We start from the raw sequence: 13,227 nt of genomic DNA, 5'->3' as shown, positions 1-13,227 counted from the left end.
CTCGAGGCACCCCAGGGTGCGCTGGCACCCTGGTCGAGAATCACCCCTCTAACCTAACCTCACTTTCCAGCTACTTACTGAACAGTATTTTGAGATTTTGTTTATATTTTGAGATTTCTGTAAAAATAGTATTTTTTTCTTTTCTAAGTGAGAATAGAGATGACTTAAGCTACCGTCTAGCCCCTGACGCCAAGGGCAGGAGCAGGAAGGGGGAGGCCAGAAGGATGGCTATGCCTAGGAGCTTACGGAGGCAACCTGGAAACAGGGCCCTTGCGTCCATCTGCACTCATCATCACATTGCTGTGTTCCTGCTTACCTTTTTCAGGTAGGTCAGCTGCTCCTGGATCTGCATGGTGTTTGTTCACCCATGTGAGTTGGGGGTAATGGACATATGGAGAGGAGGAAAAGGAGGGTAATGAGAATGCCTTGTACTAAATTCTTTACAAGCAAAGGAGCAAGGCTGTAGAGATTGTGATGCCAGAGCTTCTAGTTCGTTGAGATAACTAAATGTGCAGGCACACAGTACTTGGTGTTGGATGTTGCTGTGAACAGTACTGATGACGGACAGTCTGAACTGCATTTTCCACTGCATACAGACTTATGTTGCAAAATACCAGAAACCAGAAGATGTTGAAGAACCAGTGTGGTGGGCAGCTTCCCAAAACTGGCAGAAAGTAACCTACTACTGGGAAGAGCTCTAATGAGTGGTCTACCCAGCAGGAGAACTGTATGACTGCTAGGAGCTCTCTTCCCTTCTGTATTCTGTAGCCAGTTTTCTAGGCAGAGAAAGAATATAACTGGTAGATGTTCTACAAAAATGTGATGCTGATGACATTCACTCCTGGGCCTGGTATTCCTTCTTCATAAACAAAATTTAGGGTATCCTGCAGTAAATTAGGCCACTTCTTTTCCCCCTCCCCTTAATTTTCCAAAACAGTCAGAGCTCCATTTTTGTCTGGCCCTATGAAAGACAATCTGAATCTTGAGCCGTTTTCTGTTTTTGTTCCAGTGATGGGCTGACAGCCTCTTTGTTTTCTTTCCCTTTGATAGTTACTCCCTGCTCCATGCTTCCAGAAAGACTTTCAGCAATGTCAAGGTCAGCATTTCTAGCCAGTGGACCCCTACTTTCCTCAACAACACTGCCATGGAACTCCAGCCATATGAGGTAAGGACAGGCAACTCTCTCTCTGCACCAGGGGTGCCTTTGACTAAAATGTTTGAAGCCTCAGGTGACTGACCACAGTCATCCTCAACCTATAGACTGTGGGTTGTCACTGGTTATCAGGGTCTTTCCCACTGGGCCATTAAAGGAACTTCCTGAGATGTGACAGTTAAAATGTTAGAATGAGGGTGGTGCATCTAGAGGAAAACTTTTGTACTGTAGCCAGTAGAATGAAAACAAGAAAAACACTGTCTATGGCACTGGGAGTTGCACCTCAGTCTGTTTGATCTGTTGCATCCCAGCTTTGGTGGTGTTAGTGGTGGCATTTATCTTTTCTAGGCTGCCCAGCATTGGAGGGAAAGAAGAACTGTCCCAAGATCCAACCTGTTTATACATAGCAGCCATAATATTCTTTAATTTTGTGTCTAAACCTAGGCCCACAGAGTTGTCCTGCTTTTTCAAAAGTGCTGAACAAACAGCAGTTCCCAATGTCTTTTTATAGTAAAATCAGTGTGAGTTTCAACAGTATTTGGACTTAGTAAATATACTGCACTTGCCTGCTTCCCTGTGCAAATGCTTATTTTCCCTCCCATGCTTGTATGCAACTCCCATTAATTTGAAACACTAACAGAGAGAGATCCTTTTTGTGTTAGGAACACAGGATTGCCATGCTGTATCAGCCTGTCTCCAACTGTGGCTAGCTCTAGATGCTTCAGGATGATAATACAGGGAGCTGCACATTAATAACTTGTCCGCAAGGAAGTATTTTTTCCTAAATCCATTGGTGAGAGAGTGGCGTCTTCCAGACCTTTTATTCTTGCTATTGGTAATTTGGACTGCCCTTGTTATTTATAGAAATGGCCAGTCCTTTGAATGCTTGCAAAAAGGTGAAGTGCTGATACTTTTGTGTTTATAATGATTATAAACGGTAAACTTCTGATCTTCTACAGCTCTCTGGCTTACATATTTTTACTTGTATATAAATGTATTTATTTACATATGTTTATAAAGAGACTAGCACACATTGGTAGCTGTGAAACAAAGTAGTGTGATGTAATATTCTATCTATTAATTGGAATTGAACCACTTTATATGCTTAGCTTTCTTTGAGAGGAGATGATAAAATTATTGTGCTAGTAAAATAACATAGATCAGTGGCTTGAGGACTGTTTTGGTGACCAGAACACAGTCAATGTTCAGAATTGCTCACAGATCACTATGCACCCTTCTCTCACTTCTAATTGAGAAATAAGGGGTGACCCTATGCGTTTGTTCACCAGAGCGCCCCAAGGGATGACGAGGTCGAATGGTTATAAACTCCTGCAAGACCGTTTCAGGCTGGACATAAGGAAGAATTTCTTTACTGTCTGAGCCCCCAAGGTCTGGAACAGCCTGCCATCGGAGGTGGTTCAAGCACCTACATTGAACACCTTCAGGAGTAAATTGGGTGCTTATCTTGCTGGGATCCTATGACCCCAGCTGACTTCCTGCCCTTTGGGCAGGGGGCTGGACTCAGTGATCTTCCGAGGTCCCTTCCAGCCCTAATGTCTATGACATCTATGAAATATGTGGCCAGGCTACTTGGTATGGTCTGTTGAACTGCCTGCCATGGTTTGGGGAGTTACTGATCTAGATGGTTTCTAGTGACCTCTAATGGCAGTAATTAGAGGTCTTTAGCCTTTTTTTTTTAGAAATATGGGGGTATATTACATTTTTGGAAAACCTAATGAAAGAGAATTGTTGGTATGCCATAGCCTGGACAGATTTCATAAGCAGAGTAAGGGTAGGTGTAACAAGTACTTGGATGGAAAGACTCCATGTACTGACCTGGCTAAAGGCAAAGAAATGAAAAATGCATCTGTTGTCATTACAGAGCAAATAAAGCACCAGTCACAAATCAGGCCTGATTGTGCAAACACATTTAAAAGAAAAAGGTGCCCAGAAAGAGTTTGAAAGAAACAAAAGTGCAGTTGGTAAAGTGGAGTAAATGCCTCCTAACACAGGAAATCTTACCCTTAAGGGTTAGTTAGTTATTTTTTCTGATTAACTATTTTTTTTATCCTCCCAATCCATCCTGAAAGCTAACTGTTTTCAGCTTGTGGTCTATCACTGATGTAAGCTATGGGATTACCATTTTCCCTCCTGGGTCAGATCACACTGAAAATAAAATTTAAATCCCCGTTTAAACACAAGCTAGCAATAAAGTCAGTCATTGAAATGCTTTGTCAATAGCACTTTCCCAAGAACAATAGCACTTTCCCTTTGCTTTTTTTTGTTTGTCTTTCCTCCATAGTTGTGGGCTGTCACTTACAAGGTTACTTGTTTAATTTTTAGATTGGAAGTTCCAGGAGAGATTGTATGCGAGGGAGCCTGTACTTCCGTGGCATGTTTCTCAATCCTGGTTTCTTATCATGAGTTTCGGTAGGTAGTTGAGGTACCTAGAAGGAGGCATTGAGAGCTTTTTGCAATAGATGAAATCAAAGATAGTTTTGATTCATTCAGTCATGAAAATATTTTAACAGATAGGCTTTTGTATGTTTTGTCTCTGAAGCAGATGAAATTGTATTGCTTAAGAACAAAGTAAAACCAGGCTCTTCAGAGATTCATGATGCGACCTGTTTCTTTTCTAGCTCTGGAACAGTAGCCATTTATTTTCTACTGCGGAAGAAGCTACTCTCTTCCTGGGGACTTTGGACACTATCTTTCTCTTTTCCTATGCTGTGGTGAGTAAAATATACTGGGGTGGAAATGGTGGGGGACAGTCACCTACTAAGTGGTTGGGTTTTCTTTGTTCAGGGAAAAGAAGAGGGGAGGAGAAAATCTGCTGTCTAGGCATGGCTGATACTAATGATGTTAGAGTAGGGATTGGCTATCTACCACCCATGGGCTGGATTCGGTCCAAAGGGCTTCTTTACTTGTGCTCTAGGGGGTGGCGGTGGTGGGGAGGCTCTATAATTAGAGTAGCTCTGAGAGCCACTCTAAAGTGCCCTCATCATCTTGTGGATTCAGTTTCCTGTGCTCTAAAATGGCAGCAGTGGTGCTTTAACTAAAGCTCATTTGACAAGCTTTAGTTAAAGTGGCCCACTGCCAATTTGAAGCATGGGGATGCTGAATACACAAGATGGTGAGTCTGCTGGAGCATGCTAATTAGTACACTCCCACAGACTCGATTAATCGAGTGTGCTTCAACACACTGTAATTACAGCCCATTGGAGCAGCAGCCTCGCACGACAGCAGCACCCTAAGTGATATTTATTCAGCCTGTAAAGTTGGGGTTTCAGTGGCAATTTGGCAGGGGAGACTTGGCAGTGCAGGTGACAGTTTGGTGGCAGAGGGAAGTGGCGGCCTCCCTTGGGACTGAGCTACCTTAATTGGGTCTCTCGTCCAGAAAGGTTGCCAGTCCCTGGATTAAAGTGTTCAGGAATGTGAGCAGTATCATTCTTTCACTCTCGTTTCTGCTTTCCTACCACCATCCGCCAGATAAGTTATGTCTCTGAAGCAATCTACAAATTGGTTCGACAGACATCTATCCATCCATTTTAGAACTGCAAACTGAATGCCCCAAAAAGGAATAGCAAAAGATACTCGGCATATAATCCAGTTTAATATTTTCTTTCTACCCATTCACTTCCATGTCTTTTAGGACGTACGTCCGGTAAAGACATGGGCACAATTAAATAGGCTGTGCTGCTACATGTGTGCTACCCCCTGAATGAGAAGCAGGGTGGCTGCATGGTCCTCTGGGAGGCACCTTACAACTGATTCAGAACGCATAATTAGTGCACTCACAATGCTACATGAACACAACTGGGTCTGATTCCTGATTCCATGTCAGTGTGCATGGAGCAGCTCAGTGCATTTGATCCTGCCATACCTGCATGGTGTGATAAGGGCACATTGATCTGAACTCTAAAAACTTGTCTTCAGTCTAAAAAAATTATGAAACAGCAGCATGTTACACTTGCTACTATGGCCTGTTATGGTAATGAGCCAGAAAATAGAGAGGGTTGGTGAGGAAGGCTGACAAGCCACATAAATGTTTGTCTTTAGGTACATTATGCAGAGCTATGGAGGCTTTTAATAGGTTGCTTGTTAGTCTGTAGGATAACATGTGTTCTGTTCCTTGGTATAGCACAGATGAGCGGTAGCCTGTATGTCACATATTGGAGTCTCTCTCAGTGTCAAAACCTGGTAATTAGATTCTTGAGTTGAGTACCTTAACAGTAAGGGAGTGCAGGGGGGGTGGGTGGCCACTGTGTGCACCCCCAGGGGAGGCATGGGGGGCATGCGACTCCTGGATTTGTGTGTGGGGTGAGGCCTGGCTGCCCGCTCGGGGCCAGGGGCTATGCCAGCCTTTTCCCAGTAGGGGTGGGGTGGGCTTAGCTGTGCCAGGCGGGTGGTGATGGCTGTAGTGCTGGGAGGGGTGGCTACATGGAATTTTGGGGTGATTAGTCCCCTCAAGCCTCCCACCCCAGCACTGCCCATGCTCTGGGCACTGCTCTGCTGCCTTTCTCTCACGTGGCCCGGCTCCCAAGGGAAAGGCAGCAGAGCAGAGTGCCTTGAACAGGGGCGGTGCTGGTGGAGTTTGGGGAGTCTAGAACCACCCCAGCATTCCCCACCTTTGCCCTGTGCACAGATTTTTTTGGGGGGGGGGGACAACACATGCCCCCCATGCCTTCCCCAGGGGTATGCACGCAGTGGTGGGGAGCTGCTTCCCCTCCACGCCCTCTAGATGAACTGCCCCCCAGGGCATGGGCAGCTGGTGCCTCCTGAGTCAGGGGGAGGCACTTGTCCCCTCCAGCGGACAGTCAGTGACTGGGGTGGGAGGGTCCCACCATGGCTGATCTTGCCGACCGGGGGAGTGGGGTTGCCACAGATCCACAAGTGGCAGCGGCATGCCGCTGCCACTTCCAGGAGAGTGTGATCAGCCACAGGGGGAGCACTTCTCCTGGCACCCCTTTTCCCCAGCCAGCACTCTCGGGAGGGGGGGGCACCAGCACTCTTGCCTACCTCCCTTGCCCAGGAACGCTGGCTCTCGGGGTGTATGTGCACCCCCTATGTGTTGCCACTGCCCCAGGATCACATTCACCACCCTGGTTGGGCTGGGCAGCGCCTGCCCCCACCCCAAACCTAGCCCCTGCCCGACACCCTCACCATGGGGACCTTGATCTGTTCTCCCCATCCCATGCCCCTTCCCTCTCCCACTCCCCTTCCCCCCCACACAGACTTACCAGCCAGATGCTGCTTTCCAAGTTGCCGGGCTGCATTCCTGGCTGTGCACATGCTGCAGCTGTGCACATGCGTGCGGCATTTATCGTGACATTATCAGACACACAGGGCAAAAAAAGTTGATGGCTGATAATGTTAATTTTCCTTGTATTGGTGCCAGTCCAATATGCAGCCAATGCACTAGTGCACCTCTACTTAACAACATTCCTTTGTCACATTTCTAAAGTTGGGCAAATATCTTCAGTAGGGTTGGAGTGTCATTGCAGTTGTGATGTTCTAGGATATTTGCAAGAGGCAAGGGCTTTTTGTGCCATCATGTTTTGGGCCAACCGTATAAGTGAAAGAGAGGTTGGATAATTTTTGAGCCCAGAAAGTCCTTGGCTCTTGCAAATATGCCTACCTTGAATTACCAGTAACATCTTGAATTAGAGCTGAACTTTCAGAAATCTTAGTTTTCACTGTTTCGGACACCAAAACCAGATTAACAGCTTTACTTTTGTTCGTAATTTGATCAGTGTCACTTCCTGGCTGTCTTGAATTAGTTCAGTGTGGCCAAATTTGGGTTATAGACGTTCAAGGGGGTTCTCTGTCATCAGAGTTGTTTCTCTTGACATTAGGTTAGATTTATAAAAGTTTTCTTCTTTTGGGGTTAAAGCTTGATTTCCCAGCATTCCTTTAACTCTTAAGGCAACACTTTAATACAAGTATAAATTTTGACTTTAACCTGCTCATCTGTTTTCTTAGGGTCTCTTTGTCAGTGGCATAGTTGGAGATCGCCTGAACTTACGCTGGGTTTTGTCTTTTGGCATGTGCTCCTCTGCACTGGTGGTAAGTTGGAAAATGCCTCTCTCCGGTCAGAACTTATTAATGTGAAACTCATATTTTTGGTTAGAATAGAATTACATGATTTCCATGTCTTTGAACTTAAAGGCCTGAATATTTTTGACACCATGCATTTTTGTTTGAAATCTTTGGGGGTCTCTGGCCTAGGCTTAGTTTATGTTGGCCATGAACAGACATGCTGTTTGTAGGACTCCAAGTGTCTTTGAAGTGTTCCAGGTAGTGGTAACAAGTTTTCGTAGCTGAAGAAGCACTTCAGGAATCATCCTCAAAAAAGAGAATGTCCTTGAAGTACTTCCTTGAAAGGTATGCATCCTCCAGTGGAGCGCAATAGGGGGTTGCTTGATCACTTGTCATTCTACAGTGCTTTGGTACCCTCACATTCTGAACATAGGGCTAAGATCAAGAAAGTCAGTGAACATTTTCATGTGTGCTTGGCTGTCATTGAGAACTTCTGGAGACCTTGGCTGGAGAGCACCAACACTGTATGCCTTTGTGGCCATTTTGAAGTCCTCCATGGTGGAGCCGCCAGACTTCTGCCCAGTGCTGAAGTGCTCCAACTTGGATTGGGATTTGGCGCATTTAAAATGCATGTCTGTCCATTATGAAGCTGCAGCTTTCAAAGCTGCAGCTGCTGGTGTTTGGGAACAGACACAACTGTGAGCAGGAGCTCTCTACTGTCAGAGTTGCATCGGTGTGTCAGGGTTTGCTGTTATAACTATCTATGTATGTTAGCTGTGAAGTGTAATCATTTTGTGCCCCATGCCAATGTAGCTGTGTCAACAGAACTTTATGTTGGTAAGACTAAAGACTTCAGGAGTTGCTTGAGTTTCTGAGGGACCAAATCTGGGCCTGCGCTCTTCATTCTGTGCATCCTGAATGTTTTCTAAGTCTCTATGTAACTTTAAATGCTTGATGCTTTAAATGTATGCTTTCCCAACCGTCTTATTCAGTGTTTTTAGGAAATGGTAACTAATAAACTGGTATTAAAGTGATCATTCTTTTTCAGATGGAGGGGTGTGTGTGTAAAATATTCAAAAGGGTATATTTGTAAAGAAGGAATGACTAGTTTAGTCTCAAGTTTCCATGCATATGTAGTGAATGAATTTTATTTTGTCAAGATGTATTATTCAGATTGCATCAAAATATGCATTATGCCTCAGATTCATTCCAATACCTGGGAGACCAGTTGCAGATTTATATATGTATATATAATATTCATTCCTAGTGTTTTAATAATTTGACATCCAACTCTACTCTCTGCTATTGAGCATTTGTGAAGGAAAGAATGGAAGTACTGTTGGGGGGGAAGGGGGGTTGTGGTTTTTTGCAAGTTTCTTGCGAGAGACAGCAAGGTTTATGCATTGGTTAAGTAGAAATTCCTAAAGCTAATGTGTTAAAATATTGCTACAAATCTCCTGTACATCTTGTTTTATTTTGTGAATAACTTGCAGCCATAACTCTTTGGGCTGTGATCTTTTGACTAAGCTAGGTTCAGCACTGGACGGAGGTGCTTGGGGTGCTGCAAAAAGTACTGTTGGAGATGCAGCAGGTGGCGCAGTTGCCTCTAAATCTAATTTGAGGCAGTGTCCTGTTTTTTTCTTTAATTTCCTCTCTTTCCCAGGTTTCAGGTGAAATCGGTTAGCCTTTATAGTTCCTATGCATCACAGTCTAGTGGCAGCAACAGTTTTTTGTTTTTTTTTCTCCTCTTCCTTTCCCCTCCCACAGGTATTTTTGTTCGGCACTGTCACAGAATGGCTGCACTTCTACAACAAGTGGTTCTACTGCTGCTTATGGGTCCTGAATGGCTTGTTGCAGTCCACCGGCTGGCCCTGCGTTGTTGCTGTCATGGGAAACTGGTTTGGAAAAGCTGGGTACGTCATATTTCTCCTGTCAGTGAGTTCATCTTTACAGTTTTGATTGAAATTCCTAAACAGAAAATCTTCTTTTACAAATCAGGTTAGGGTTGCTAAGTGATAATGTTCTTACACATGCAGCACCCAAGCAATAAAAAGCACATAGAAGAATAGTGAATGACCTACTTTTTAAACTGCCCTGATAATTACTGTTCATCTGATTATGAAATAATACGGAGTTCATTACATGATGATTAAGTCTAACTTACGTTAGGTCAGAGTTAAGTTTGTTCTGTTGTGATGAAACATGCTTTGTTACCAAACATTGCTCTATATGTGGAAGCCAACATGTATGATTATGCATTTCGAACAAAGTTGCAGGATTTGTGTACGTGTAAATTGCACACATGCCTGTAAAATTGCACACCTAGGTTATTTGACATGTAACGTATTAAACTTCCAGATCTTAGAAGTTGTTTCAAAGCATGTAAAGTAAGCCAATACTAGGCAGTCCCAGGAGCTTAGCAAGGACTTTGATCTGCTGTAAAAACTGAACCTGTCATTTCGATAGTGTCTAGGAGACCAGATCCAACCCAGTGCCTAGTGTCCTGACATAGCTGGCCCAGACCCTAGTTTGACTTTTGCACAACAGGATCTGACACATATTGACTTAGTATATTGTACACTGGTTATTTGGAATTTTATTTTAAAGAAGAGATTCTTTTGGATGTGACGGAAAGGGAGATTCAGCCATTCTAACACTTTCCCCTTTGCTTTATTTTTCATCCTTTCTCATGACTCACTCAGGAGGGGCTTTGTTTTTGGACTCTGGAGTGCCTGTGCATCGGTGGGGAACATTCTGGGAGCCTTCCTTGCATCCTGTGTGCTGAAGTATGGCTATGAGGTGGGTTGTGCTGTGTGATTCCTACCTAGAGGCTTGTGTCTACCTTAGTTATGCAGAAGGGGCTGGCTTGTTCAGACATTTCACGCCTTGTCTGTGGTAACTGAACAGAACCAATATGTTTTGGCCCTCTTTCTTGTTAAGTGGTAGACACACCAGGTAGGTATTCCTCTCTTTCCCATCCCAACTCCAGGCGGACAGAGAGAGGAGTATCATATAAGCCGATGTGCAAGGCAAGGATTCTTTCCCTTTAAAACTGCCTGTATTATGAGATATTGCCTTTCTGGCTTAGATGGGATAAAGTGTTCTTTGCAGCCAGATATAGTACAATTCTTTAGCTCACTGGCAGGTGGTGCTTTTGAAAAGTAGAGGCACTGATGCCTATCCGTCTCTGAGTGCTCATAGCACTAATCCAGGGAATTAGTAGTAAGGATTAGCTATTGATGTGACTTTTTCTAGAAATACACCTGTACTATGGTATCATTAACATAGCAAGTGCTTTCTTTATAATCCCCTGTTCTCAGCCTCTCACAGCTTCCCAAAACATTCACCTTTTAGACTGGCATTGTCTACTTTCAACAAGAAGTTGAGTGTAAACAATTTTTTTTGAAAGCTTGACTAAAATCCCTTTGGCTATGTGTGAGTTGAGGAGGAATAGGAAGACCTACTCTTTTTAAAGGGACTGGTGCCAGAAGTGGCTGGAATTTGCAACTTGGTTCTACTTGTGGAGTTTGCTTTTCTTTTTTGTGGGCAGGGTATAGATACGGGGTTTAATTAAGTGTGAGCTCTCTTTGGACTCCTCAGTAAACATACTGAGGTTGTCTGGATATTTTCCAGAGTCTCAGAAAGCTGTGCCTTTTATATGACATCTTGGTATATTTTACCTGCCTACGGGTGCCATGTTTGAGAACAATAGTAATGTGTAGTAGAAACAAAACACCTTCCCTCACTACCAGCAGTCTCTTGTGTCTAAAAATAATGCCTGTGTGTGGGCACAGTTACTGAGTTATACACCAAGGTATGAATTTCTATCTGTGGTTCTTGGTGTACTTGCCAATATTGAAATATATAGGTTAGGGCTGTGCAAAGCTTCGGTAGCCGATTCGATTTGGAGAAGATTGGGCCTGATTTGGCGGCCAAATCAGAATCAAAACAGGAGACCCATTAAAAGGTCCGAATCGATTCGGAAGCCTCCAGATTGATTCAGAGAGATTCAGAGATGGACTATACAGTCAGCAGTCCTCCATGACGCTGGACACAACTGCTTCCAGCTGGTAGGTCTGTTGTGGTGGGGAGAGGGGGGAGGGAAGGGGGGGGGTTTGGGCGGGGGCAGATCAATGCCCCTACAGCAAGGGAGGGATTAGGGTGGGACAAGCTTCCCTGCTGGGGCAGGAGAGCACAGGACTAGGAGAGTGGGGCTCCCACCATTGTGTGCCTACGGTCCGGGAACTGCTCTTCTGGTGGCTCCTCCAGTGGCACTCTGCTTTCTGTTCTTGCTGCCGGTCCGGAAGGGCATGGGAGTGGGTGTGTGCCCCTGCATCTGCGCGGGGTGGGCTGGGCAGGGTTGCGCTGCTCTTCAGGAGGCTAGCCCTAGCTGCTCACTGCCGAGCAGCGCTCTGTGGGGCGAGTGGAGCCAGGGATGTGCTCTGGGCGGCCAGCCCCAGCCGTAGCCCGAAGTGCAGCCCTGGCTTTGCCTGCCCCACAGAGTGCAGTTGAGGGGGGCCTGCAGCCACCCCAAAATTCCCCATAGCCCCTGCCACCGGCCTCATCCCAATACAGGCACATGCATCCGCCTCCATGATCTGCTGCTGCTCATCCAGCCAGGGCAGAGAGGAGCGAAGCCGTGGCTTGTTTGGGAGACACGGGGAGGCTGGAATGGCTTCCGTCGAGGGGGCTTGTCTGAGGCAGTGCAGCAGCACTGTCCTGCACCTCACTGCCCCAGTGAGTGGCAGGAGGGTATAGCCCCCGCTTCTAGCACCTTTCGCTGCCCGTCCAAATCGCAGCTCGCCCTGAGCAGATCTGGGTGCACACGCCTGCTCCCATACTATAGGAGCCGCCAGAAAAGCAGCTCCTGGACTGGCAGCGCTCAGTGGCAGGAGCCCCACTCCCCAAGTCCCAAGCTCCCCTGCCCCAGCCCCAATCCCTTCCTTGCTGTGGGGGTGTTGTTCTGTCTCTCCCATGTCCCTCTCCTCCCCCCCCTCTGCCCACCACAACACACTTACCTGCTGGACGCAGCTGTGTCCAGCATCGTGGAGGACTGCTGCCTGCATAGTCTGTGGCTGAATCTCCAGATCCAAATCGGCCTAATGGAATTGGGACAGTGATTTGAATCACTGAATTGAATCGTTGTCCCTCCAAATCGGCCAAATCTGAATCCGAAGCAAATACTTGCTGCTTCGCACAGGCCTAACATAGGGATCACACACAGCAGCTTGATGGGGTTTGCATCATACCTTAAAGGTCTGGACGTTTCCTTATCAAGGGTTGGGGGTGGAGTTTCAAAGTGGAGGAGGGTACCTCAGATTCCCTGCTGGCTGCTTCCTCTCTCATACTGAAGTAACTTCAGGTCACTGCTATCACAGATCTAAGTTTGTCTTTACCTTTGAGTAGCACATACTGTTTTTTAGGAAGTTTTGTCCCCACACATGCTTCCCTCCCACTCCCATTTGCTTATAAGTGTTACATTGCTAATGTGTTCTGAGTAAGTCAGTATTTACAGAACAGATGCACATCATTAATATTCACTCTTCTGGAAAGCTCCAATGAAGCAAAACATAGAGAAGGAAATCGTAGAAAGTGAGGGTTGGGAGGGTCCTCAGGAGGTCATCTAGTCCAACCCCCTGCTCAAAGCAGGACCAGCCCTAACTAGATCATCCCAGCCAAAGCTTTGTCTAGCTGGATTTTGAAAACCCCCAAAGATGGAGCTTCCACTACCTCTCTGGGTAACCTGTTCCAGTCTTTTACTATTCTCCTAGTGAGAGAATTTTTCTTAATATCTAAGCTAAATTTCCCTTGCTGCAACTTGACCGTTGCTCCTTGTTCTGTCATCTGCCACCACCATCCTCTTTTGAACCCCCCTTTCGGTAGTTGAAGGCTGCTATTAAGTCTCCTCTCAGTCTTCTCTTTTCTAGACTAAATAAATCCAGTTCCCCCAGTCTTTCCTCATAAATCATGTCCCCATAGCCCCTTCACCATTTTTGTTGCCCTCTGCTGGGCTCTTTCCAGTTTGTCCACATCCT

The 13,227-nt window shown here is 45.7% G+C and overlaps 1 protein-coding gene across 3 annotated transcripts in view; it reads left to right on the top strand.

Annotated features, from left to right (window-relative positions):
• The window catches only part of SLC37A3 (solute carrier family 37 member 3), a 34,843-nt gene that overhangs the window by 3,065 nt on the left and 18,551 nt on the right, over positions 1-13,227 (top strand). For all 3 annotated transcript variants that reach the window (XR_009461758.1, XM_014608659.3, XM_014608660.3), the window contains exons 2-7: positions 149-325; positions 1,051-1,165; positions 3,793-3,885; positions 7,136-7,219; positions 8,960-9,105; positions 9,895-9,991. Coding sequence is in view for 2 of the 3 variants with exons in the window: in XM_014608659.3 (XP_014464145.1) it covers positions 225-325; positions 1,051-1,165; positions 3,793-3,885; positions 7,136-7,219; positions 8,960-9,105; positions 9,895-9,991 (636 nt within the window). In the remaining variant the exon portion in view is untranslated. The remainder of the gene's footprint in view (positions 1-148; positions 326-1,050; positions 1,166-3,792; positions 3,886-7,135; positions 7,220-8,959; positions 9,106-9,894; positions 9,992-13,227) is intronic.

Source organism: Alligator mississippiensis, chromosome 4, assembly GCF_030867095.1.
Source record: "Alligator mississippiensis isolate rAllMis1 chromosome 4, rAllMis1, whole genome shotgun sequence".
Classification (NCBI taxonomy): Eukaryota; Metazoa; Chordata; order Crocodylia; family Alligatoridae; genus Alligator; species Alligator mississippiensis.
This window is presented reverse-complemented; position numbering and strand designations above follow the sequence as displayed.